This window comes from Phyllobates terribilis, unplaced genomic scaffold (genome assembly GCF_046119375.1).
Source record: "Phyllobates terribilis strain yellow unplaced genomic scaffold, ASM4611937v1 Scaffold_489__1_contigs__length_1346288, whole genome shotgun sequence".
Classification (NCBI taxonomy): domain Eukaryota; kingdom Metazoa; phylum Chordata; class Amphibia; order Anura; family Dendrobatidae; genus Phyllobates; species Phyllobates terribilis.
Window position 1 is genome coordinate 692,478 of NW_027363249.1, and position 27,320 is coordinate 719,797.

Here is a 27,320-nt window from a genome sequence, read left to right on the forward strand (position 1 = left end):
TAAGGGCACAGACAAACTAGTGTAGTTTTAATTTACTTCTTTACCACATTTTAGTAAAGCAGTAATAAGACTTTTTTATACACCCCTCAAACAGGTTTTTTTTTACCATCTCGGTAATTTGTCAATATGCATATGACAGAAAATACCCAAAAGTGACACCATTCTAAAAACTGCATCCCTCAAGGTGCTCAAAACGACATTCAAGAAGTTTAGTAACCGTCCAGGTGTTTCACAGGAATTAATGGAATGTGGAAGGAAATTTTTAGTTTCACAACAGGAGAAAATGGACCCCAAAATTTGATGTGCATTTTCTCTTAAGCATGCTGATATCCCATGTAGGGGAAAACAACTTTTTGGGAGCATGGCAGGGCTCAGAAGAAAAGGATCGCCATTTGACTTTTTAAATGTAAAATTTGCTGGAATAATTAGCGGACGCCATGTCGCGATTGGAGAGCCCCTGATGTGCCTAAACAGTGGAAACACCCCACAAGTGACACCATTTTGGAACCTAGACCCCTCAAGGAAGTTATCTAGAAGTATGGTGAGCACCTTGAACCCCATGTTCTTCACAGAAGTTTATAATGTTGAGCAGTGAAAATATAGAAAATCTAATTTTTCCCACAAAAATGTTTATTTGCCCCACATTTTGCTTCTTCAAAAGGGTAACAAGAAAAATTGCACCACACAATTTATTGTGCAATTTCCCCTGAGTATGCAGATACCCCATATGTGGGGGACAACTACTCTTTGGGCGTACGACACGGCTCAGAAAGGAAGGAATGACGTTTCTTTGATGGAATGGTCTGCAGGTGTCATGTCATGTTTGTAGAACTCCTAATGTGCCTGAACAGAGGAAAACCTCCACAAGTGAACCAATTTTGGAAACTAGATCCCTTAAGGAATTTATCTGCCTTATTATTTGGACTATAAAATGCATTTTTTAACAAAAAAAACTTGTTAAAAAGTGTGTGCGTCTTATAGTCCGGAGGCAGCTTCCTGTGATGGAGGAGAAAGCTGACATCGCATCCTCCCCAATCACAGAAACCGGAGGCTGCAGGAGCTGAGCAGCTGAAGGACCTTCTGCAACAGTAATTTCAAGATCTTTCAGGTCTGCGAGTGTCATGTTGCATTTGGAGAGCCCCTGATTTGCCTAAACAGTGAAAAACTCCCACAAGTGACCTCTTTTTGGAAACCTGACCCCTCAGGGAACTTATCTAGATGTGTGGTGAGCACATTGAAACCACAGGTGCTTCACAAAATTTTACAACGTTGATCTGTGAAAACGAAAAAAATATATTTTTCCCACAAAAATGTTGTTTTAGCCCCAATTTTTTTTCATTTTTACAAGGATAGCAGGAGAAAATGGACCCCAAAATTTGTTGTGTAATTTCTCATGAGTACGCCGATACCCCATATGTGGAAGAAAACTACTTTTGAGGCGCAGTGCAAAGCTCAGAAGGGAAAAAGTGCCATATTGGAGTTCAGATTTTGCTGGACTAGTTTGAGGGTGCCATATCACAGAGCCCCTGAGGTGCCAGAACAATAGAACCTCCCCCATAAGAGACCCCATTTTACAAACTAAACCTCTCAATGAATCAATCTAGGGGTGCAGTGATCATATTGACACCACAGGGGGGGGGCACAGAATTTTATACTATTGGGCAGTGAAGAAAAAATAATATTTTTCCCACTAAAATTTTGTTTTAGTCCTAGATTTTACATTTTCACACTGGGAAATGGATAAAAATGGCACCAAAATTAATCGCACAATTTCTGCTCAATGTAGAAATACCCCATATGTGGCTGTACAGTACTGCTTAGCCACACGGCGAGACTCGGGAAGGACGGAGCGCTATTTGCCTCCTAGAGCAAAGGACTCCATATACAAAGCCCCTAAGTGCTAGAAGAACAGAATCCCCCCTCAAGTGATCCCATTTTGGAAAATATATCCCTTTGGGAATTTATCTACAGGTGTAGTGAAGACTTTGACTCCATGGGTGTTTTCCAGAAACAAGCAGTAGTGGATGTTGCTGAGTGAAAATTGCAAACTGCCATTGTAGTACCCAGTACATAGTAGTTCCTGTACATAGTGCCCAGCTCATGCTTCTGAAGACATGCACCCGTTAATTAGGCCGACTCTCATCGCTACAGAAATGCCAAACATATGGACGCTAACTGCGGTTTGGGCACACTGTGGTGCTCAGAAGGGAGGGGAGCATTTGCATTAGGGAGAGTAGAATTTGCTGAATTTCTTTTGGGGGACGAGGAGCCATTTTCACTTTTCCAGAACCTCTCTGCTACCAGTAATGTGGTTAGTCCCTCATTATATGGGAACTATTGGCAGTGAGACGTCAAACTAGTAGGAGACGCCCTCTAGTGGACGTGTTCATTATCAATGACTATAGGTGATACCATGGAAAAGATAATATAGTTTCTCTCACTGGTGACAAATTAATAAATTAGAACTAGTGATGAGCGAGTATGTTCTGTTAACCCTTTCAGCTAGCACCGAGTATCTTCAGCGTGCTCGGTGTTATGTTAAAATCACTCCTGTGTGCATGATTTGCAACTGCTTGACAGCTTTAATACATGTGAGAAATGGCTGCTTCTTAAGCATTCTTCACATGTATTAAAGCTGTCAAACAGTGGCAAATCATGCACACGGGAGTGATTTTAACATTACTCTGAGCATGCTGAAGATACTAGGTGCTCGCTCGAGCATGCTCGCTCATCTCGAGTAACGAGCATGCTCGCTCATCTCGAGTAACGAGCATGCTCACTCATCTCGAGTAACGAGCATGCTCGCGCATCTCGAGTAATGAGCATGCTCGCTCATCACTAATTAGAACGTGTCAGTAAGAAGATAGATAGCATTCATCTTGAGACAAGTAGAAGCGCAAGGAAGCGCGAAACGGCCGTCATCCACAATATGTTCCACATACTCCCCCGCTCTTAGGTTTTAAAGTGATGAAATAAAGACTGGTATTTTTACAGTCGGTGAGTGCTATCTATCCTCTTACTGACACAGAGGATAGCTCACTGTTTCCATTGAGATATGCACCCGACTTGCATGGGATGAGGTGTCCTGGCTGCTTTTGTAACATTGCTGCTTAAAGGGGTTGTTCGGTACTTTTAAAAAAATGCCAGTGTGTTTTAATGATAAATACAACCTTCCTTTTAATTACCTCGCGCTGCTGATACTGCCTGTGAGCAGGTGGCCACTCACAGTCAGCACATGACCCCACGCTGACGTCACGACAAGAGAGGCGTGACTCAGCGCTGGGGTCCCCGCGGTGGCTGCTGGGTTGTGGGCGGAGTTATTCCCCTGCGTCACACCCAGCATCCACCGCACGCTTTCCCAGTGAATGAGAGCGCGTGGTGGAAGCCGGGTGTGACCCAGCAGCCACTGGTGGAACGCGGAAGAGGGACCCCTGGCTGCAGCCGCAACTTGTCGTGACATCAGCGGATGTCAGCGCCGGCTGCAGCCGGGGGTCACGTGCTGCCTGCGAGCGGCCACCAATAGCGCCGCTCACAGGCAGTATCAGCAGCGCAAGGTAATTGAAATACACAGGTGCCGGCTTTTTGTCTTTATCTCCGATAATAAATTAGAATGCTTTACATCAAGAACATATAAAGACCACACATTCATTGTAATTTTAAAATTGCACAAATTTTCTTTTATTGTTATTGGTAAATATATATATTAATAGAGAATCTTGAGTTGAGGGATTATTTGCTTATGGCAATTAGTTAATAAATTACTAATACCCTATGCTGATTCCAAGAACAGTTGAGGTGTTGCTGTCAGATTATCCTGAGACATAAAACTACACAAAGCAAATGGAAGACATTTATTAGCATCCTGAATAGGACCTGTGCACAATATATATCCTATGGGAATAAACATGCTAGAAATAGGAGGAAACCACTATGGCTAAATAGAGCTGTAAGGGGCGCAATAAGTGACAAAAAGAAAGCATTTAGAGTACTAAAGCAAGTAGGTAGTGATGAGGCATTAAATAAATACAGAAAATTAAATAAATTCTGTAAAAACTAAATCAAGGCAGCAAAGATTGAGACAGAGAGACTCATTGCCAGAGAAAGTAAAAATAATCCCAAAATATTCTTTAACTAGATAAATAGTAAAAAACTAAAAAATGATAGTGTTTGCCCCCTTAAAAATAGTCTGGGTGAAATGGTGGATGTGGATGAGGAAAAAGTGAATATGCCAAATGATTTTTTTTCAACCGTATTTACACAAGAAAATTGCATGACAGAAAACATGATTAGTGATGCCAAAAATTCTCCATTAAAAGTCACTTGCTTAACCCAGCAGGAAGTACGGCGGCCAGTGGCATCCGGCAGGCCAAGCGACTGCTATGGGGCCCGTGAGCTGGGGGGGCCCCATAGCAGTCCCCCCCTCCTTCACTCACCGCTCAGCTGCTTGATTGCCGCCGCCGCCTCCCACCGGCACTGTCTTCAGGCATGGCAGTGCGCTGTGTGGCTGTGTATTGTAGTAATGACACGGCAGGGGCGACACTGCGTTTTTAATTGTGCTTGTGTCGCCCCTGCCGTCGCCCCTGATGAAGGCAGGCCCCGAGGGGGTTCCTGACGAAGGGAGGCCCCGATGGGGGCCCTGATGAAGAGAGGCCCCAAGGGGGGCCCTGATGAAGTGCCGTCAATTAAGCAGCGCCGGTGGAGCAGGAGGGGGGCCCTGATGAAGTGCCAGCAATCAAACACCGCCGGAGGTCCTCCCTGCGGAGATGTTGGGGAAGCGGTGTGGGCCCCAACGGCGAGTGGACCGCTCGGATGGTCCAGGGCCTGTGATGGCCATCAGACAAGCCGGCGGCCCTGCACAGCTGGACTGGACACAGGCTTGTCGCCAGATTCACCAATCCCCATATTAAGTATATTTCTAATGTGTCTTGTGTGTATGTCAGTGTGTATGACTGTGTATATATATATATATATATATATATATATATATTTATGTCTGTTTTATGTGTTTTTAAGAATGTGTTCAAATATGTACGTATGTCTGTATGTGTAGTTATCTGTGTATCTGTTTGTGTATGTGCATGTGCATGTCTGCTTACCGTGTGCGCGACGTGTGCGCGCGCGCATGTCTGCGTAACGTGTGCACGCGCATGTCTGCGTAACGTGCGCGCGCACGCATGTCTGCGTAACGTGCGCGCGCATGTCTGCGTAACGTGCGCGCACATGTCTGCGTACTGTGTGCGCGCGTGCGCATGTCTGCGTACTGTGTGCGCGCGTGCGCATGTCTGCGTACTGTGTGCGCGCGTGCGCATGTCTGCGTACTGTGTGCGCATGTCTGCGTACTGTGTGCGTGCATGTCTGCGTACTGTGTGCGCGCGCATGTCAACGTACTGTGTGTGTGCATGTCTGCGTACCGTGTGCGCATGTCTGCGTACTGTGTGCGCGCGTTCGCATGTCTGCGTACTGTGTGCGCGCGTGCGCATGTCTGCGTACTGTGTGTGTGCGCATGTCTGCGTACTGTGTGTGTGCGCATGTCTGCGTACTGTGTGCGTGCATGTCTGCGTACTGTGTGCGCGCGCATGTCAACGTACTGTGTTTGTGCATGTCTGCGTACCGTGCGTGCGCGCATGTCTGCGTACCGTGTGCGCGCGCATGTCTGCGTACTGTGTGCGCGCGTTCGCATGTCTGCGTACTGTGTGCGCATGTCTGCGTACTGTGTGCGCGCGTGCGCATGTCTGCGTACTGTGTGTGTGCATGTCTGCGTACTGTGTGCGCGCGCATGTCTGCGTACTGTGTGTGTGCATGTCTGCGTACCGTGTGCGCGCGCATGTCTGCGTACCGTGTGCGCGCATGTCTGTGTACCGTGTGCGAGCGCATGTCTGCGTACCGTGTGCGCGCGCATGTCTGAGTACCGTGTGCGAGCACGCATGTCTGAGTACTGTGTGCGCACGTGCGCATGTCTGCGTACTGTGTGTGTGCGCATGTCTGGGTACTGTGTGTGTGCGCATGTTTGCGTACTGTGTGTGCGCATGTCTGCGTACCGTGTGCGCGCAAGCATGTCTGCGTACTGTGTGCGCGCGTGCGCATGTCTGCGTACTGTGTGTGTGCGCATGTCTGCGTACTGTGTGTGTGCGCATGTCTGCGTACTGTGTGTGCATGTCTGCGTACTGTGTGTGTGTGCGCGTGTCTGCGTGCTGTGTGTGTGCGCATGTCTGCGTAATGTGTGTGTGTGCATGTTTGCATACAGTATATGAAGGATGAGGGGACAGCCTGGGCCCTGTGTACTATACCTATATTTCTCTACGGTATCTGTGCATCATGAATGGTGTATGTATTAAAAGGCCCACTGAGACTCTTTCGCCCGGGGCCCACGAAAATCTGGAGTCGGCCCTGGTTGATAGCAATGATGGAGGAGGGAACGTCATGTGACACTCTCTCTCCCATCATTCCTCCTCTGCGTCTGACGCAGCGGCGTGATGACGCTCCACGCTCTGTCAGACAGTGGAGCTGGCAGCTACTGAGGTGATGACACAGACGCGCTGCAGAGACTGAAGCAGTAGGGAACGAGGAGCGGTAAGTATGTATTTATTTATAAATCAGTGAATACTGATAAAACTGGAGGACTGGGGGCTGCATTTTACCCTATAGTGGGGGGAAGCTGCATTTTACCCTATGGGGGGCTGCATTACGCAGGACCATGGGGTGCATTATACTGTGTTGAGGACCATGGGGAGTGCATTATACTGCGTGGAGGACCATGGGGAGTTCATTATACTGTCGCATTATACTGCATACAGGACCATGAAGAGAGCATTATATCGTGTGGAGGACCATGGCGAGTGCATTATACCGCGTGGAGGACCATGGCGAGTGCATTATACAGCGTGGAGGACCATGGCGAGTGCATTATACCGCGTGGAGGACCATGGCGAGTGCATTATACCGCGTGGAGGACCATGGCGAGTGCATTATACCGCGTGGAGGACCATGGTAAGTGCATTATGTAACATACCTGGCGGCGTCCTTGCATAGTGGTCCATCTCCCACTGTGCAAGAGCGCGCACTTGATCTCCAGTCCAGTTTGCTAGCCTGGCTTCCCTCCATGCTGTCTGTTTGCCTCTGTGTCTGCTGCTTAAGGACGGCACCCGATCACTTCCTGCTTTTTGTACCTGCTGCAGGCACACCCCTTGTGCGTCCTCAGCCTATTGCTGTCTGCCATCTGGTATTTAACCCAGCTGCTCCAATGAATCCCTGCCTGAGCATTGTGTTCTATCAGTTGGCCTTTGGTCACTGATATGCCAGGTCCCGTTTATGTTTCCTGCCTTCGGTATCGGTTCCCGTGTCTGAACTGTGTCCAGTCTGTATTATCTTCTAGCTTGTTGTCTTCTGCCTATCCTGGAGGCTGTATTTCCAGGCCTGTGTGAACTCGCTCCTGCCTGTTCGTTCCGCCTTCTAGGGACCGCATACCTAGACCCGCTCCTGTATCTTGCTGCTGTGTCTGTTCTTGTCTGAATACTCTCCTAGCCTGTTTTGTTTTTCTCTATGTTCGCACTTTCCCTTTTTTCTGCAGAGTCTGAACTCGTACCTAACTCCTGCTCGTTGTCACTGTACTTCCGTTTGTGAGTTTGTGGTCCACTCGCTACTTCTCTGCAAGTACCCTGTGGGTATCTGGTTCTGCCTTTCCCTTCTAGTCTGTTCCGTGTGTACAGAGCCCTGTCCCCACCGCGTCTGCGGTTTTCGCTTTGCTCAGCTCTGTCCACCGTGTCTGCGGTTTTCGCTTTGCTCAGCTCTGTCCACCGCGTCTGCGGTTTTCGCTTTGCTCAGCTCTGTCCACCGCGTCTGCGGTTTTCGCTTTGCTCAGCTCTGTCCACCGCGTCTGCGGTTTTCGCTTTGCTCAGCTCTGTCCACCGCGTCTGCGGTTTTCGCTTTGCTCAGCTCTGTCCACCGCGTCTGCGGTTTTCGCTTTGCTCAGCTCTGTCCACCGCGTCTGCGGTTTTCGCTTTGCTCAGCTCTTTCCACCGCGTCTGCGGTTTTCGCTTTGCTCAGCTCTGTCCACCGCGTCTGCGGTTTTCGCTTTGCTCAGCTCTGTCCACCGCGTCTGCGGTTTTCGCTTTGCTCAGCTCTGTCCACCGCGTCTGCGGTTTTCGCTTTGCTCAGCTCTGTCCACCGCGTCTGAGGTTTCAAATTTGTCTCCCAGTCTGTACTGGACCCTACCCAGCCTGCGCCCTAGTCTGCCTGTTCCTGTATTCCCCGGTGTGGGTCAACAGCCGTGTCCGGAGTCTGACCTGGAGTAGACCCTGGTTCCTCTGCTCGGTTCCTCCCTGGTGCACTGGCGTCGTATGCCGTTGTGCGACCTTGGTCGGATCGGGCAGATACTTAGTTATGCCCCTCCAGGCACTCTCCGGTTCATGGCACAGTGGAATCACTACATAAACACGCACACGCCAGTCAGTCCGGGCGTGTGCATTACACATTATACCGCGTGGAGGACCATGGCGAGTGCATTATACCGCGTGGAGGACCATGACGAGTGTCTTATATCGCGTGGAGGACCATGACGAGTGTCTTATACCGCGTGGAGGATCATGACGAGTGTCTTATACCGCGTGGAGGACCATGACGAGTGTCTTATACCGCGTGGAGGACCATGACGAGTGTCTTATACCGCGTGGAGGACCATGACGAGTGTCTTATACCGCGTGGAGGACCATGACGAGTGTCTTATACCATGTGGAGGACCATGGCGAGTGGAGTGTCTTATACCGTGTGGAGGACCATAGCGAGTGCATTATACTGTGTGGAGGACCATGGCGAGTGCATTATACTGTATACAGGACCATGGGGAGAGCATTATACTGCGTGGAGGACCATGGGGAGTTCATTATACTGCGTGGAGGACCATGGGGAGTGCATTATACTGTATACAGGACCATGGGGAGAGCATTATACTGCGTGGAGGACCATGGGGAGTTCATTATACTGCGTGGAGGACCATGGGGAGTTCATTATACTGCGTGGAGGACCATGGCGAGTGCATTATACTGCGTGGAGGACCATGGCGAGTGCATTATACTGCGTGGAGGACCATGACGAGTGCATTATACTGCGTGGAGGACCATGGAGAGTGTCTTATACTGTGTGGAGGACCATGGCGAGTGTATTATACTGTGTGGAGGACCATGGCGAGTGCATTATACTGTGTGGAGGACCATGGTGAGTGTCTTATACTATGTGGAGGACCATGGTGAGTGTCTTATACTGAGTGGAGGACCATGGTGAGTGCATTATACTGTATGGAGGATCATGGCGAGTGCATTATACTGTGTGAAGGACCATGGCGAGTGCCTTATAATGTATGGAGGACCATGGCGAGTGCATTATACTCTCTGGAGTGTGGAGACTTCCCTCTCGTTGGTTCCTGCACTAGTTGGGAGAGATAATTATCCTTGATATATTACTTATATTACTATATTACTTATTACTATGTACAAGTATATGAGGGGACAGTACAAAGACCTTTCTACTGATCTTTTTACTCTGAGGCCTGAGACGGGGACAAGGGGGCATCTTCTACGTCTGGAGGAAAGAAGGTTTAATCATAATCACAGACCGGCATTCTTTACTGTAAGAGCATTGAGACTATGGAACTCTCTGCCGTATGAAGTTGTAATGAGTGATTCACTGTTAAAATTTAAGAAGGGCATGGATTCCAGAATTCTCTCACTACACCTGGAAGGAAGTGGGAGGAGGCCTGACAGGAAGTGGTGGAGGCGGAGCCTGCCGTGTGCTGCAAGAGTTGTGCTGTGTGTGGAGAGAGCTCCTGGGAAGGAAGAAGAGCCAGGCGGAGGTGACCGAGCGGACCGGGAGGACCAGTAGGAGGCGACCGGAGGGACGAGCGCAAGAGAGCGCTGTGGCAGCGTGCAGTGCCGGCCAGCGGAGGGTGCCAGGTGGTGGTGACCAGGAGGTGATCAGGAGGACCGGTAAGAGGCGACCGGAGGGACAAGCGCGCTGTGATAGCGTGCAGTGTCCCTAGAGGAGGTGAGTGAGGGGCAGGAGGCCGCGATAAGCGGCCCTACTGAACCCAAGTGTGTACTGTACTGTATTGTATTTGTATCTGTATTGTAATTGTATTGTATTCCCTAGTCCATATTTAATTGATTACCCCCCGTCCATATTTAATTGATCACCCCCGTCCATATTTAAATTGATTCCCCTGAACACCCCCGTCCATATTTAACTGATCCCTCTGACCACATTAAATTGACCCCCCCGTCCTCATTTAATTGATCCCCGACCACCCCCCGTCCATATTAAAGTGATCCCCCTGACCACATTTAAATGATTGACCCCCCCAGCCCATAATTGATTGATCCCCCTTGTCCTATTTAATAGATTCCCCTTGTCCACTTTTACTCATCCCCAGTCCCTATCTATTTGCCTTATCCCCCACCATATTTAATTAACCCCTGTCCATAATTAATTGATTGATTCCCCAGACCACAATTAATTATTTCCCCAGTCCATATTTATTGATATTATTGATACTTATTGATCCCCAGTCCTTAGTTAATTGACCCACCGTCCATACCTATTTATTTGCTTTACCCCCATCCTATTTAATTAAACCCCCTGTCCATAATTAATTGATTGATTCCCTAGTCCACAATTAATTATTTCCCCAGTCCATACTTATTGATCCCAGTCCATAGTTAATTGACACACCGTCCATACTTAATTAATCCACCTGACCCACTCAGCTGATCCCCCGTCCATACTTAATTGATACTTAATTGATCCCCCGTCCATACTTAACTGATCCCGCGCCGATATCTAATCGATACACTTGCACATCCCTAATTGATCCCCGTCCATACACCTATATATAAATAATTGTGTTTTGTACTTGTACATATATACTGACTGTATCCCCATATTTAGAATGACGTCCATGTTGGCCGGAGCCGTGCAGTGTACATCTTGCGCAATGTATGCATTCCCTGAGCTACCGCTCAGGGATCCATACTGCTGCGAGAGATGTGAGCATATCGTGCACTTGGAAGCCCAAATCCTGGATCTAAGTGCTCAGATAGCGGTACTGAGGAGCATCGACAACATGGAACGGAGTTTGCTGCTCACCGAGCAGACACTCAATGGGTCAACACTGGGGGTGGAGCTTAGTGGGGAAGCGCAGGCTGAACAGGCAGGGAGCTGGGTAACAGTTAGAAGGGATAGAGGGAAGAAGTATAGGAAGGCTGGTTCAGAACCGGCATTATTGGAGCACGACAGATCCTCTGACCGCCGGGGGAGTGTATGCTCCAGTAATGAGGGGGAGGGGGGAAGTGTAGGGCAGGCTAGACAGGTCCTGGTAGTGGGTGACTCTATTATTAGGGGGACAGACAGGGCAATCTGTCACAAAGACCGGGATCGCCGAACGGTGTGCTGCCTCCCTGGCGCTCGAGTCCGGCACATCGCGGATCGGGTTGACAGGTTACTGGGTGGGGCTGGCGAAGACCCAGCGGTCATGGTCCACATTGGCACCAATGACAAAGTGAGTAGTAGATGGAGGGTCCTTAAAAATGATTTCAGGGATCTAGGTAGGAAGCTTAGGGCAAGGACCTCCAAGGTAGTTTTCTCAGAAATACTACCAATCCCGCGAGCCACACAGGAGCGCCAACGGGAGGTTAGGGAGGTGAATAAGTGGCTAAAGAGTTGGTGCAAGGCAGAAGGGTTTGGGTTCATGGAGAACTGGGCCGACTTCGCTGTCGGCTACAGGCTCTACCGTAGGGACGGGCTGCACCTCAATGGGGAGGGTGCAGCAGTGCTGGGGAAGAAGATGGCTAATAGGTTGGAGGAGTTTTTAAACTAGAGACGGGGGGGGAACCAAGGAAATAGGTGGGATGTGAGGCAAGCAAGGGGGAAGGGGAGAAGTGAATATAATGAGGGTGGAGAGGGGGGTGGGGATAGTACAGTTAGATCGTTAGAGAAGAATAGGATGCTAAATAACCCCAAAGTTTTATCTTGCATGCTGACCAACGCAAGAAGCCTGACCAATAAGGCGGATGAGCTGCGGGCGCTTATATCGGAGGAGAGGTATGACATCGTAGGTATAACAGAGACTTGGCTAGACGATAGCTACGACTGGGCGGTAAATTTAACAGATTATAGTTTATTTAGAAGGGACCGGAAACAGGGGAAGGGCGGAGGAGTCTGCTTATATGTAAAGTCACGTCTAAAGCCCAGACTAAGGGAAGATATAGGAGAGGGAGAAGAGGGGGTCGAGTCCATGTGGGTAGAGATAGAGGGGGCAAAAAATAATAATAAAATATTACTGGGGGTCTGCTATAAGCCACCCAATATAACAGAGGAGAATGAGAAACTGCTATTAGGACAAATAGACAAAGTAGCAAAACATAATGAGGTGATTGTAATGGGGGACTTCAACTACCCGGATATTGACTGGGAAACAGAAACCTGTAGATCGCAGAAAGGAAAAAGGTTCTTGACAAATATTAAGGATAATTATCTCTCCCAACTAGTGCAGGAACCAACGAGAGGGAAGGCCGTGTTGGACTTAATATTGACTAATAGGCCTGATAGAATAACTGAGGTACAGATAGGGGGGCACCTAGGTAATAGCGACCATAATATTATCGACTTCAAAATGCCCTTCAGTAGGGTTATCAATAAGGGAACAACAAAAACATTAAACTTTAGGAGGGCGAAGTTTGATCAGCTGAAAGAAAGCCTTCAACTTATTGACTGGGACAAAGTTCTTAATCAAAGGAATACGAATAGTAAATGGGGAAACCTTCAAAAGAATTCTGAATACTCAGTGCGAGAGATATATACCGTATGGGAATAAAAGGGCCAGAAATAAGAGGAAACCAATATGGTTGAACAAGAACGTAAAAGGGGCGTTAAATAGCAAAAAAGAGGCATTCAAGAGATTAAAACAGGAAAACAGCAAGGAGGCACTAATGTGTTACAAGGAAAAAATGAGAACCTGCAAAAAACAAATAAAAATAGCAAAGGAGGAAACAGAGAGACGTATTGCTAGGGAAAGTAGATCAAATCCCAAACTGTTCTTTACGTATATAAATAGTAAAAGGATTAAATCGGATAATATTGGACCGATAAAAAGTGAGGAAGGCAAAATCATAGAGAAAGATGAGGATAAAGCTAATCTATTAAATAAATTTTTTTCGTCAACTTTCACAAAGGAAAAAGAACTAACAGGCGAAATGAGAAGTGACAAGCTTAATCCTCCACTAAGTATGACAAATCTAACCCAAGCTGGGGTACAGAAACGCCTCAGTAACATTAAAATAAACAAATCACCAGGACCTGATGGCATACACCCACGGGTACTAAGGGAACTAAGTAATGTGATAGACAGACCGTTATATCTTATATTTAAGGACTCTGTTGAGACTGGGTCTGTACCACTTGATTGGCGACAGGCGAATGTAGTGCCAATATTCAAAAAGGGAGCAAAAAGTAACACCGGAAACTATCGGCCGGTGAGTCTGACATCCGTTGTGGGCAAAATTTTTGAAGGCTTTATTAATGAGGCAATTATGGAGCATCTTGATGCTAATAATCTATTAACCCCGAACCAACATGGATTCATGAGGAATCGCTCCTGCCAAACTAACCTGATTGACTTCTACGAGGAGGTTAGCTCTCGAGTAGATCAGGGGGAACCAGTGGATGTCGTGTATCTCGACTTCTCAAAAGCATTCGATAGCGTGCCACATAATAGGTTGGTATACAAAATGAGAATGATGGGGCTGGGGCAAAATGTTTGCAAGTGGGTAGCTAACTGGCTAAAGGATAGAAGGCAGAGGGTGGTTATAAATGGAATATACTCAGATTGGGTAAGCGTCACTAGTGGGGTACCACAGGGGTCTGTACTAGGCCCAATGTTATTTAATATCTTTATTAACGACATAGTCAACGGGATAAATAGTAAAATAGCAATATTTGCAGATGACACAAAGTTATGTAAAACAATTAATACAAAAGAGGATAGTGAAGACCTACAGAGGGATTTGGATAAGCTGGGTAGGTGGAGCATTAAATGGCAAATGAGGTTTAACGAGGAGAAATGTAAGGTCATACATATGGGAAGGAAAAATGGAAGTCACCAGTACTCACTGAATGGGAAATCATTGGGGAATTCAGAGATGGAGAAGGACTTGGGCATCTTGATTGATAGCAAACTAAATTGGAGTGCCCAAAGTCAGGCCGCTGCTGTAAGGGCAAACAGGGTAATGGGATGTATCAGAAGAGGTATAGCTGCAAAGGATGAGAACACTGTACAAAGCTCTGGTCAGACCACACTTGGAATACTGTGCTCAGTTATGGGCCCCAATATATAGAAAGGATATAAATGAGCTGGAAAAGGTACAAAGGAGGGCAACAAAATTAATAAGGGGAATGGAGGGACTGCAATACCCAGAGAGGTTGGCAAAACTAGGACTATTCAGCCTGGAAAAGAGAAGGTTGAGGGGGGACATAATAAATGTGTACAAATATGTTAGGGGACAGTATAGAGACCTTGCCCGGGATTTGTTCAAAAGGAGGGATATTATGGTAACAAGAAGGCATTCACTAAGACTGGAAGAGAAAAGGTTTCAGCACCAGCATAGGAAGGGGTTCTTTACGGTAAGAGCAGTGAGAATATGGAATTCACTGAGTGAGGAGACGGTAATGTCGGATTCACTACACCAGTTCAAGCGGGGACTGGATGCATTTCTAGATACCAGGCAGATTTCTGCATATACTTAAAAATAGAATAAAATAGTAGGTTGATACAGGGATTTATTCTGACTGCTGGTTTCAGAGTCGGGAGGGAATTTTTCCTCAGGTGAAGATTGGCCAAATCATTTGGGGTTTTTGCCCTCCTCTGGATCAACTTTAGCAATTACAGAACTAACAGGTCGAACTTGATGGACGCAAGTCTTTATTCGGCTTTACTAACTATGTAACATTGCTAGGCACAACTACCTGGGAGATAAACAGTGCTTGCGGACCAGCTAGGTGTTGAGGCTGATGGTGATGCTGAGCAGCATCAGCCCTGGCTGGACTGAAATGGGAGACCACAGAAGGTCCTGGACCCATTTCAAATCCACCACCAGACTGACGCCTAACAGAGGGTATATAAAATAGATATTCAACCAGACCCAAAAAATGCCTATTAGGTATATCAGAAGATTATATGGAATTTGACCCAATTTCAATAGGGATTTCACATATTTTATTTAAAACTAGGAAACATATTGCATCCAAATGGATTAACCCCTCACCTCCAGAAATTAGTGAACGCAAAAACAGGGTAAATAATATTATCAGATTAGAAAAAGGGGTATATAAAAAATGAAACTCAATGAATAAATTTGAGAAAATATGGGGCTTATGGTTGGATACACCTGGAATGCCATCAAGGGGGTTATTGTTGGAGAGACAATGACTTATGGGAGAAGGAGGCTAATGGCGAGGTCTAATGTTTCATTGTAATGTATATTGGAATTCATTAAATGTGGTATGGGTAATATAGCACACCTATATGTGTATAGGATTATAATGTTTATTACAATATTATGGTTATATAAGAGATTTCAAGAATGTTAATTGTAAGATATAGTAATTGCAAGTTATCAGACGGTAATGGACAAGCTGAAAGGATATATAGGAGAGATGCACGTATGTCATCCTATGGTATGTTATTTTATTATTGTATGTACTGGTTTCCTGTTTTGTAAAAAAAAAAAAACTAATGAAAAACATCTCAATAAAAATGTATTGGATTAAAAAAAAAGATTAGAAAAAAGGCTTCTCCCCTATGTGGGTTCTCTGGTGCCTAATCAAATTGGATTTCTGGTTAAAACATTTTCCACATTCTGAACAGGAAAAAGGCTTCTCCCCTGTGTGAGTTCTCTTGTGACTATCAAGAATCATTTTACAATTAAAACATTTCCCACATTCTGGACAGGAAAGGGGCTTCTCCCCTGTGTGGGTTCTCTGGTGCTTAATCAAACCTGATTTGTGGTTAAAACATTTCCCACATTCTGAACAGGAGAAAGGCTTCTCCCCTGTGTGGGTTCTCTTGTGACTATCAAGATTCATTTTACGATTAAAACATTTCCCACATTCTGAACAGGAAAAGGGCTTCTCCCCTGTGTGGGTTCTCTGGTGCTTAATCAAACCCGATTTCTGGTTAAAACATTTCCCACATTCTGAACAGGAAAAGGGCTTCTCCCCTGTGTGGGTTCTCTGGTGCGTAATCAAACCTGATTTGTGGTTAAAACATTTCCCACATTCTGAACAGGAGAAAGGCTTCTCCCCTGTGTGGGTTCTCTGGTGCCTAATCAAATTGGATTTCAGGTTAAAACATTTTCCACATTCTGAACAGGAAAAAGGCTTCTCCCCTGTGTGGGTTCTCTTGTGATTATCAAGAATCATTTTACGATTAAAACATTTCCCACATTCTGAACAGGAAAAGGGCTTCTCCCCTGTGTGGGTTCTCTGGTGCTTAATCAAACCTGATTTGTGGTTAAAACATTTCCCACATTCTGAACAGGAGAAAGGCTTCTCCCCTGTGTGGGTTCTCTTGTGACTATCAAGAATCATTTTATAATTAAAACATTTCCCACATTCTGAACAGGAAAAGGGCTTCTCCCCTGTGTGGGTTCTCTGGTGCTTAATCAAACCTGATTTCTGGTTAAAACATTTCCCACATTCTGAACAGGAAAAGGGCTTCTCCCCTGTGTGGGTGCTCTTGTGTGTATCAAGATTCATTTTACGATTAAAACATTTCCCACATTCTGAACAGGAAAAGGGCTTCTCCCCTGTGTGGGTTCTCTGGTGGCTATCAAGATGATCTTTCCGGTTAAAACATTTCCCACATTCTGAACAAGAAAAAGGCTTCTCCCCTGTGTGAATTCTCTTGTGTCTATCAAGAAACTTTTTACGATTAAAACATTTCCCACATTCTGAGCATGAAAAAGGCTTCTCCCCTATGTGAAGTCTCTGGTGATCAACAAAAACTGATTTCTGATTAAAACATTTTCCACATTTGGAACAAAAAAATCTATTGTCCGCTGTGTGTATTTTTTGATGCTTAAGAATAGACTTTTCAAAGGTAAAACTATTTCCATTTTCTGAATGTGAAAATGGCTTCTTTGCTTTAGGAGCAGTTCGTTTTTTAATGCTTATTTTATTTTGATTTTCCTTAGTAGTCGGTAATGAATCAGCAGACAGGATGTGTTTCATAGAATCAGATGATTGATGCTTGCTGTGAAGGGATGATGGTATATCTGAAGTAATGGCATTCACTTCAATTGTATCCTGTGGGATCTCAAGATCGTCAGAATTAAAAATCTCCTGTCTCTCTGATCTTCTGGTACAGTCATCTGCCAAGAAAAAAAAACAATTATTAATTTTGAATAAAATGTCCCTGAAATTTATATTTTTGAACATTTCTACTTAAAATGTCTAAACAAACACATTCCTGGGCTATATGGTAATCCAGGGAAATGAAGAGATACATGCTCAAGTTTAAAAATCTATTTTATTAGACACAAATCTAAAATATAGAGGAATATTTAAAATATTTTAAATATTCCTCTATTTTTTAGATTTGTGTCTAATAAAATTGATTTTTAAACTTGAGCATATATCTCTTCATTTCCCTGGACTAGCATGTAGCCCAGGGATGTGTTTGTTTAGATTGATTTAGAAGTGGTATGCAATCTTTATTTATTTGTCTATGGGATTCTTGTGTTAATTGTACTTAAAATGTCTGTAGAAATGGGAAGTTATTGACAGAATGACAGTTCACAGTCTAATAGAAAACCTCATAGGATGAACCAGTAGAGCGTGGTGTCCAACTGTTTGTTCATTCTGCCTCCAAAATATGGAATAAGAAGCCATCAAACAATGTTATGTAGGCAAAAATAATAACAATAAAAACTTCTACTCATCTCACAAAAAACAAGTCCCCACTCAGGTCCATCATCTGTCAGTAGAAAAACAGAGGTTTTATTAGGCTCTTGAGAATCAACATGGCTTCCATAAACCAATCCAGTAATATCCGCTCTCCCAAAGTTAAGTTTCCCCCTCACTTCTGAGCCTTGCAGTGTGCCCAAAACAGATTTAGCATCCATGTATTTGGCATTACTATAGTGAGAAGAACCCACTTAATTTACGGTGTGTGTCTCCTGGAGCACAATCTGGGCAATATGGGTTGGGTAATAAAATAGCATATTTGCAATTTTCACTCTCCATCATCCACCGTGTGCTAATTTTTGGAAAGTGACTGTGAAGTCATAATAGTCACTTCTCCTATAGATTAATTCACTGAGGGTTATAATTTCCAAAATGGAGTCACTTGATGGGGATTTCTACTGCTCTGGTTTTCTGCCATTTTGTCATATTAGTGCTTCTACAAAAGGTGTGTACCATCTCCTCTGGGACATCTACTTCTCCTCCTGCTTCGACTTGTGTGACGTCTGCTTCTCTAACCAGGCACCGCCTTATTCATCTTGCAGGCAGCGCTGGTGATGGAGGAGACGTCAGAACCAGAAGCTCTGGGTGGCGCAGGCTCTGTCCACCACTAAGATTAGGGTTGCTGGGACCAGTAGTACCATCCAGTCTGGCAGTATGGGGGTGTGTGCTGTCCAGCTGGAGTAATCTGCTCCCTGCTTCAGCCATTTGGAAAGCACCGCACCCTACTAAAGCTGGAAGCATATTGCCGGAAGCTGCCAGATACAGCCTTGTTCTCCTCTGGTTCAGTCCTCTGTGCTCAGCCCCCGGCTTGTGTATTTGTTTCCTGTTGTGACCTCGGCCCGTTTACTGACTACTCTTGTGTCTTCTGATTTTGTATTTTCTCTGCCCTCCTGGTTGTGACCCGGTTACCTGACTATTCTTCTTCCCATCTCACTCCACCGAATACCAGGTAACACCGTGGCCCAAGCCTAGGGGTCTCTGTGTTAGTCCAGATCCATGTAGAGGGGTTAAAGGGTGATGAGCAAAGTAATTTTTGAAATCTATAAACGGATAGATAAGGCAAGCCTGTTCGTGGTAGCCATCTTTTGAGCTTCCAGGTGACCATAAACAGCTCCCCCAATACATTGTGTCTGCGAACTATTCCAGCAAAATCTGCATTCCTAATAGCTAAATGTCACTCCTTCCCTTCTTAACCTGCCATGTGCCCAGACAGTAGTGTACAACCGTATATAGGGTATTGTCAGATTCAAGAGAAGTTGAAAAATAATTTGTAAGGTCCATTTGTTTTCTATTATCCTTTGTGAAGAATTCCAAAGTTATCACCACATAAAGTGACACACGTCAGATTTGAAAAATGGCCCTGATTAGGAACAGAAAACTGGTTGCAGGAAGGGGTTAAAGCAGAGGAGTACTGAAGTCAAAAACTGACTATAGACAATAAAACATCTACTGAAATGATCAAACTCAACAGTCTTCATCAGAGAAAAATGAGTAACTAGTGGTGAAACCTCTCTGGGGTAATTAGAGTATGGGGCTCGGGGGCTCTTGGCAATCTAAACTATCGTATGGGACAATATTTTCTGTCAGATGAGAAGAAATTTTAGACATTGAAAGTGAACTTTTTTTATAATACTGCAGAGCTGAGGTGTCTTAAATTTAGATCTCGGACATTTGGAAGAGGCAATGGAGATCTTTCTGAAAGAACTACCAGGGAGTTACAGAGTCACTTAAGTGAGGCAGGCCAATCCCACCACAATGAAACTATCATACAGAATGAAGGTATAAAAAAAGAAAGAATATAAAAACATGTAACATCCCCAACAACAACGTATGTATGAAGGGAGAAATCCAACACTAAACTGGAGTTACACTAATTTATGGTGGACCATTGGAGCTACTATGAGTCCTGACCAGAAGAGTAGAGAAAGTATTAGTGCCCCCATTTCAGGAGAGATTGTGCAGTAATCTGAATTCCTTAGGATTGAAAACATAATGGAATTTATGACGTGGAGTGAATCCATGAAACCAGGGCTCGAGCCAACACATCTCCTGCAGGCGTGAATAAATGTATATTACAGCCATCAGCCACACACAGCTTAGAGATGTATCATGGCACAGGTGTAATGCTTTTTGTATAGTTAATCGCGATCCTGTTTGAAGTTAATTGGTTTTAAAAGATATTGAAAAGTCAGGATAAAGGGAAACTCTGTTGTTATTGTACAGAAATTCACACTGGGCCCTCACTGCACAATTAATGTTATCAATCATAAAAGTGAAGTTTGGCCAGAAAGACTGGACCTGGTCTTGTAGGGACCATATGAGGACATTCAGCAGCACAGAAGGGAGAGAAGGTAGATTCATCCTATAAGATATCAGGGTTCTAGGAAGCCAACAGCATCATTACCCTCCGCTTTCTCTTAGAGGTCCATCATAATATTTTTCTTCAAGTGATTTTCTAACTTGTCAGCACATTCTACGTACGCTGTCATTTAGCTTTATAGTTTACAGATCTGGGTAGGTAACAGTCAGCGTCTCCTAATCCCAGGGGGTAGGTGGATCCTCCAGGTTGTAAGTTCTATAGAAAAGGGCTTTCACAATTTCCCAAAGTAAATTGAACATTTTCGGACGGAGGAGAATGTTGTGATCTAGATGCAAAATGGTGATCACACGATTGTGATACGACCGGACTACACCACCGATAAAGCAGCCACAGCCGGTGACTGAGAAGAATCTGTGACTTCTCTGCATTTAGTGGTCACTACTCACCTGGGTAGTCATATGTAGGAATCTCCTCTTTACATCGCTCATCACCCCTCACATCTTCACCCTGAAACAAATATTATAAAAGTCAAAGACAGATGGAGAAGTCCCATGTATGATCAGTAGTGTTGAGCGATACCTTCCGATATCGGGAAATATCGGATCGGATTGGATCGGACCGATATCCAAAATATATCGGATATCGCCGATTCCAATACCGGAAACCAATGCAAGTCAATGGGACACAAATATCGGAATAAAAATAAACCCTTTCTTTCCTTGTAGGTTAATTCTACATGAAGGAAAACAACTAAGAATAATGTAGAATGACATGAAAAGCCGGCAATTCATCAGCGGCATACACCGGTACCCGACAATTTAGAATAGAAAGAATAGAGCATCACACAGCTGAAGCTGTCGTGGGAACCATGGAAAGGTAAGGATGATGTTGCTTTATTATTTTACTTTTATTGCAGAAGACATTGGCTTCAGCTGGAATGGGCGTGATGGCAAGTATGGTTTAATTTAGAACATTAAAAAAATTGTGTGTTTATTTCAATTAAAGGACTTTATTCTGGGTGTTGTGTTTTTTAAATACTTTACTAGAAATTTATGGCGGTCATGTCTAATATTGGCGTGACCCCATGAATTTCAGGCTTAGGGCCAGCTGATAATGCCAAGCTGCCCTAACCCCTTTATTACCCAGTGAGCCACCGCACCAGGGCCCTGGATGAGTTGGGTACAGCGCCAGAAGATGGCACTTCTATGAACGCGCCATTTTCTGGGGTGGCTGCGGACTGCAATTTGCAGCGGGGGGCAGAAAGCTTGGGCCTCCCTGCGCTGTGGATTCCAGCCCCCAGCTGCCTAGTTGTACCTGGCTGGACACAAAAATAGGGCGAAGACCCACGTTTTTTTTTTTCTAATTATTTCATGAAATTCATGAAATAATTAAAAAAAAAGGGCTTCCCTATATTGTTATGTCCGGCCAGGTACAAATAGGCAGCTGGTGGTTGGGGGCAGCCCGTTTCTGGATGCTGTACCTGGCTGGCATACATAATTATGGCAAAGCCCACGTCAAAATTTTTGGGAAAAATTAATTAAAAAATAATAAAAACAAATAATAATTTAGGGACTGCATCTTTATTAACCCCTCACGTGGATGGCTTAATAAAGATGCAGTCCCTAAATGTGTTTTTTTTTTTAAATTTTATTGAATTTTTCACCAAAAATCTGACGTGGCCTTCGCCATATTTTTGTGTCCAGCCAGGTACAGCAGGCAGGAACGGGCTGCCCCCAACCACCAGCTGCCTATTTGTACCTGGCCGGGCACAATAATATAGGGAAGCCCTTTTTTTTAAATTATTTCATGAAATAATTAAAAACAAAAATACGTGGGGCTTCGCCCTATTTTTGTGTCCAGCCAGGTACATCTAGGCAGCTGGGGGCTGGAATCCGCAGCGCAGGGAGGCCCAAGCTTTCTGGGCCCCCCCCCGCTGCAAATTGCAGTCCGCAGCCACCCCAGAAAATGGCGCGTTCATAGAAGCGCCATCTTATGGCGCTGTACCCAACTCAGGCGCTGTACCCAACTCATCCAGGGCCCTGGTGCGGTGGCTCACTGGGTAATAAAGGGGTTAGGGCCAGCTTGGCATTATCAGCTGGACCTAATCCCGAAATTCATGGGGTCACGCCAATATTAGACATGACCGCCATGAATTTCTAGTAAAGTATTTAAAAAAACACAACACCCAGAATAAAGTCCTTTAATTGAAATAAACACACAATTTTTTAATGTTCTAAATTAAACCATACTTACCATCACGCCCATTCCAGCTGAAGCCAATGTCTTCTGCAATAAAAGTAAAATAATAAAGCAACATCATCCTTACCTTTCCATGGTTCCCACGAAAGCTTCAGCTCTGCTACATTGACATGACAGGCTGGATCGCAGCCGAAAGCTGCCATCCAGCTTGCCATGCCACAGACACTGAGAAGCGCAGGCATGCTTGCGCTCCTCAGTGTCTCGCTGTGACGGCATAAAGATGAGCCGAGGTCATGTCCAATGAACTCAGCTCACCTCATGCACGTCACTGACAGCGTGGGAAAATTCTCCTGCGCTCTGCGCTTGAGCAGGAGAGTTCTCTCACGCTGGGATGGCATTGAGATGACAGGCCATCCTTCATAGACACTGCAGAGCGCAGGCATGCTTGCGCTCTGCAGTGTCTTTGAAGGATGACAAGCTGGATGGCAGCGCTCAGCTGTGATCCAGCCTGTCATCTCAATGCCATTCCAGCGTGGGAGAATTCTCCTGCTCAAGCGCTGAGCGCAGGAGAATTCTCCCACGCTGTCAGTGACGTGCATGAGGTGAGCTGAGTTCATTGGACATGAGCTCACCTCATGCACGTCACTGACAGCGTGGGAAAATTCTCCTGCGCTCAGCGCTTCAGCAAGAGAATTCTCTCATGCTCACTGCATGCGCAGGAGAATTTTCCAACGCTGTCAGTAACGTGCATGAGGTGAGCTGAGTTCATTGGACATGACCTCAGCTCATCTTTATGCCGTCACAGCCAGACACTGAGGAGCTTCACTGAGGAGCTTCTCAGTGTCTGCGGCATGGCAAGCTGGATGGCAGCTTTCGGCTGCGATCCAGTCTGTCATGTGAATGTAGCAGAGCTGGAGCCGTCGTGGGAACCATGGAAAGGTAAGGATGAGGTTGCTTTATTATTTTACTTTTATTGCAGGAGATCGTTGGCTTCAGCTGGAATGGGTGTGATGGTAAGTATGGTTTAATTTAGAACAATAAAGAATTGTGTGTTTATTTCAATTAAAGGACTTTATTCTGGGTGTTTGTGTTTTTTTTTAACTTTGACTTTGGGGTTAGTAATGGGGGTGTCTTATAGACGCCTCTCCATTACTAACCTGGGCTTGATGTCAGCAGGCATTATAAGCTGACATCAACCCCAGCCCTATTACCCCACTGCCACCGCTACAGGGCAGTGGGAAGAGCGAGGCTAAGTGCCAGAATTGGCGCATCCTATGGATGCGCAATTTCTGGGGTGGCTGGTGTTTCTAGCCTGGGAGGGGGCCAATATTCATGGCACCCTTCCTGGGCTATTAATATCAGCCCCCAGCTGTCTGCCTAGCCTTTGCAAGCTATTAAAATAGGGGGGACCCCACGTCATTTTTTGGGGGGTCCCCGATTTTAATAGCTAGTAAAGGCTAGGTATTCAGCTGGGGGCTGATATTAGTAGCCTGGGAAGCTCCATGGGTATTACCCCCTTCCCAGGCTTCAAACATCTGCCCCAGCCGTCTGCTTAACCTCCGCTAGAGACTAAAATTACGGGGAACCCCACGCCAATTTTTTTTTTTAATAAATCCTTTATTTTAACACTAAATGACAAGTACAGTAATCAACACTGTCACTGTACTTCTTATATATGTGACTGACATGTTTCTATGCATCTAATCTATGTGTGATGCTCTATTCTTTCTATTCTAAATTGTCGGGTACCGATGTATGCTGCTGCTGAATTGCTGGACGGCTTTTTTAAAGAGACGGTGCATGAAAACATTATTATTTTTTTTAATAAATCCTTTAACACTAAATTACAAGTACAGTAAGCTGAGCGCTGCCATCCAGCTTGTCATCCTTCAGAGACACTGCAGAGCACAGGCATTATGGGAACTTCCGATTCCGGTATTCGATATTCTAAAAGTATCGGAACTCAGTATCGGAACTCCGATACCGCAAATATTGGTCGATACCAGATATTTCAGTATCGGAATACTCAACACTAATGATCAGCTCTAATCCTGTCATCCCCTCCGTTCTCACTACACAAATATAAAACATATAATACTGGTGGATAAAACAAGACTGAACAAAAGACCTTTACAGCCGTCTACACATCATAGGGGAGATCTCATGACATCTTCTCTGTATCTACCTGAGGAACATTGAGATCTTCTTGTTTACAGTCCTGACGAAGAAGAGGACGGGGACATCTCTCTGGTGTTGTCCTCTTACTGGATAGATCTGGAGGAAACACATACAGGGACTGAATTCATTCTTTACATACAGATAATTATAGGCCGTGTGTATTTAGTCCTGTCTATTACCTGGTGATGTGAGGGACTGGGGAACCTCCATCATGATGTTCCTGTACAGATCTGTGTGTCCTTCTAAATACTCCCACTCCTCCATGGAGAAATAGACAGCGACATCCTGACATCTTATAGGAACCTGATACATACAATGATACAGTCATCTCCCCGATCCCTTCATAGTGTTACTGTATAATGTCCCAGCAATGTCACCTCTCCAGTCAGAAGCCCAATCATCTTGTAGGCGAGTTCTAGGATCTGGTCATTGATGTCCTCATGTATCAGGGGGTGAGGTGGAGGTCCTGTGATTAATCTCTGGTTATGGAGAGACACATTAATAAATCTCACTACAGACATTTCCAGAGTCCTCACCTCTCCAGTTTTGTTCACCTGTTATTCCCATAGATAAGAATAATTAAATGTGATGTCATCAGAATCTCTCACCTCTCCAGTAAGCCGGAAGAGGATCTCTAGGGTGAGATGTAATATCCTCTCCGCCATCTCCATCTTGTCCCTGTCCATATCCATCTTTGATGGGTAAATCAGGAAAATTTTGTTATATAGAAGATCTTCACTGAGAGGATCTGATATTGTAGAGACCCGAATGAGGAGAAGATAAGCCAATGGAACATCATAAAAATCCTGTGCAATAATACAACTATTGGAGATAACGAGGGGAAACATATAAGGAGATTTATTATTTGACAGTATTTCGTTTTTTCTTTACATCTAGTAATAAAACCTATATATTTTAGGCCACAGACAACAAGCAGTTTCTTCCTCAGAGTCTGCAGCTGAATACGTTTCTCATAGACTCACTGTCAGGGAAATATTGAGAAAATATTAACAATTTCTCCCAAGCCCCTCTTCCCTCTCACCTCTTCCTTATCCACCATTTGGACCAAATCAACTGTTTCCATGCAATTTAACACATACAGCAGAAGTCACTTGTAGACAAATGCAGCACAAAAGGTGCTACTGACCCACTTAACATAGGAATGCATCTCCCCGTAGCACAGACCTGGGATAGGTTGACACCTTCCAGCAGGGGCAGAGATTGAAGGAAAACTCATTTAGGCTTCAAAGGGGTTTAACACAAACTCCAGGATGTCCGGAGCTGATACGAAATATGAAATATTGTAAGTTCTATAACTCCGCTAATAATGGGACCCATGTTTTTAGTGGCAGGGTCAGCCAAGGAACAATATGCTTATTTTATCGTAGCTGTGAGTCCCTCCGGGTAGCTGGGGTGCAAAAGTAACAAAATAACAGACAACAACTATGTCATGTGTGGTATCTAAAGGAAGGTAAATTCATAACGGAAAAAATGGTAGAGCCAGCCCCCTTAATGTCATCCCAGGTGCTGTGTGGGCAGTTCTCCCCTTAGGCATAAAAGAATCCAAGGAGGATGGATGAGTATTCATTGCCAGGGGGGTATAGAGACTATAATAAACGGATCTTGTTCGATAACAGTCAAATCAATAAGTGGGGCGCCCCCCTCCAGCTAAACGGAATTGTCTCTGCGATCTATTACGTAAGTCTTCTTTAATCCTGTTTATATTGTGTAACTGTATATTCTGTACTGTATTGTCCCCTTTGTAAAATCCTTGTATATTTTTCATAACACTGCCTTCCTTTTGGATTAAATATAAAATGTAATAGTCCTGTTTCTTTTGCTCTGTAATCGTTCCCTCCCCCGAAGCCATATACCAGAACGCAGGCGTCCGACCAGGCCTGTATTATATTTCAAATCTGGACGGTGGTGGCAGCGAACAATAATAATTGGGTTATCGTGAAGCTGACAGTGACCGTACGGGGGCATATACACATATCCCCACAGAGTGACGACAACGGTGGGAGATTATGTAATCTCCCCGGTGTCGTCTCTTTGTGAGTTCATGACACCTTCCATAACGCTAATTCTTGTCTCATTTTCCGACAATGGAATTGGAATTAGCAATACTGCAGGAGATATTCATTACAAGTGACATGAGAAATAACTACGTCATGATGAGGCAACATCTTCTACTAAGGCTCTAAAACCATATTTGGCCAGAGTCCGTCACTGACTACTGCACCACTGGCCATCTATATGAAAGTTTCCCATCTTCCCCAGACTGTAATCTTTTATCAAGTTAGATCTCATGTCTGATTCACACACAGAAGTGTGAGGCTTTTATAAAAGCTGTTTTGTTTGCACAAACACCGTGGACAGAAATTATTTGATACTAAAGTCTACATGTACAGTGTATTATGGGGTTTACTTCTGGCCTTAGGCTTTCCTATATTACAAGAAAAAAAAACTGAAAAAAGCAGATATTAAAAAGTTTCAAAAGAAAACTGTCACCAACAATTCTTGTAAAAAAAAAAACATGCAAAAAGCAGAAGACACATTGTCATTTTTTAACATGTTAAACATTTGTGTTTGTTCTTATATGAATTCTTTTGAGCAC

At 44.8% G+C, this 27,320-nt stretch overlaps 1 protein-coding gene across 3 annotated transcripts in view; it reads right to left on the reverse strand.

Moving 5' to 3' along the window:
• Positions 1–27,320, reverse strand: part of LOC141230049 (uncharacterized) — a 51,030-nt gene that overhangs the window by 12,178 nt on the left and 11,532 nt on the right. Inside the window, exons 2-7 of one of the 3 annotated variants that reach the window (XM_073667538.1) lie at positions 25,312–25,525; positions 25,081–25,182; positions 24,883–25,006; positions 24,711–24,799; positions 20,773–20,833; positions 15,785–17,411 (exon numbers count right to left, since the gene is read on the reverse strand). In XM_073667538.1, coding sequence (XP_073523639.1) covers positions 15,820–17,411; positions 20,773–20,833; positions 24,711–24,799; positions 24,883–25,006; positions 25,081–25,182; positions 25,312–25,525 — 2,182 coding nt within the window. In that variant the 3' untranslated portion in view covers positions 15,785–15,819. Of the gene's footprint in view, positions 1–15,784; positions 17,412–20,772; positions 20,834–24,710; positions 24,800–24,882; positions 25,007–25,080; positions 25,183–25,311; positions 25,526–27,320 lie in introns of those variants that run through there. The other 2 variants (XM_073667540.1, XM_073667539.1) reach the window with 2 other exon arrangements.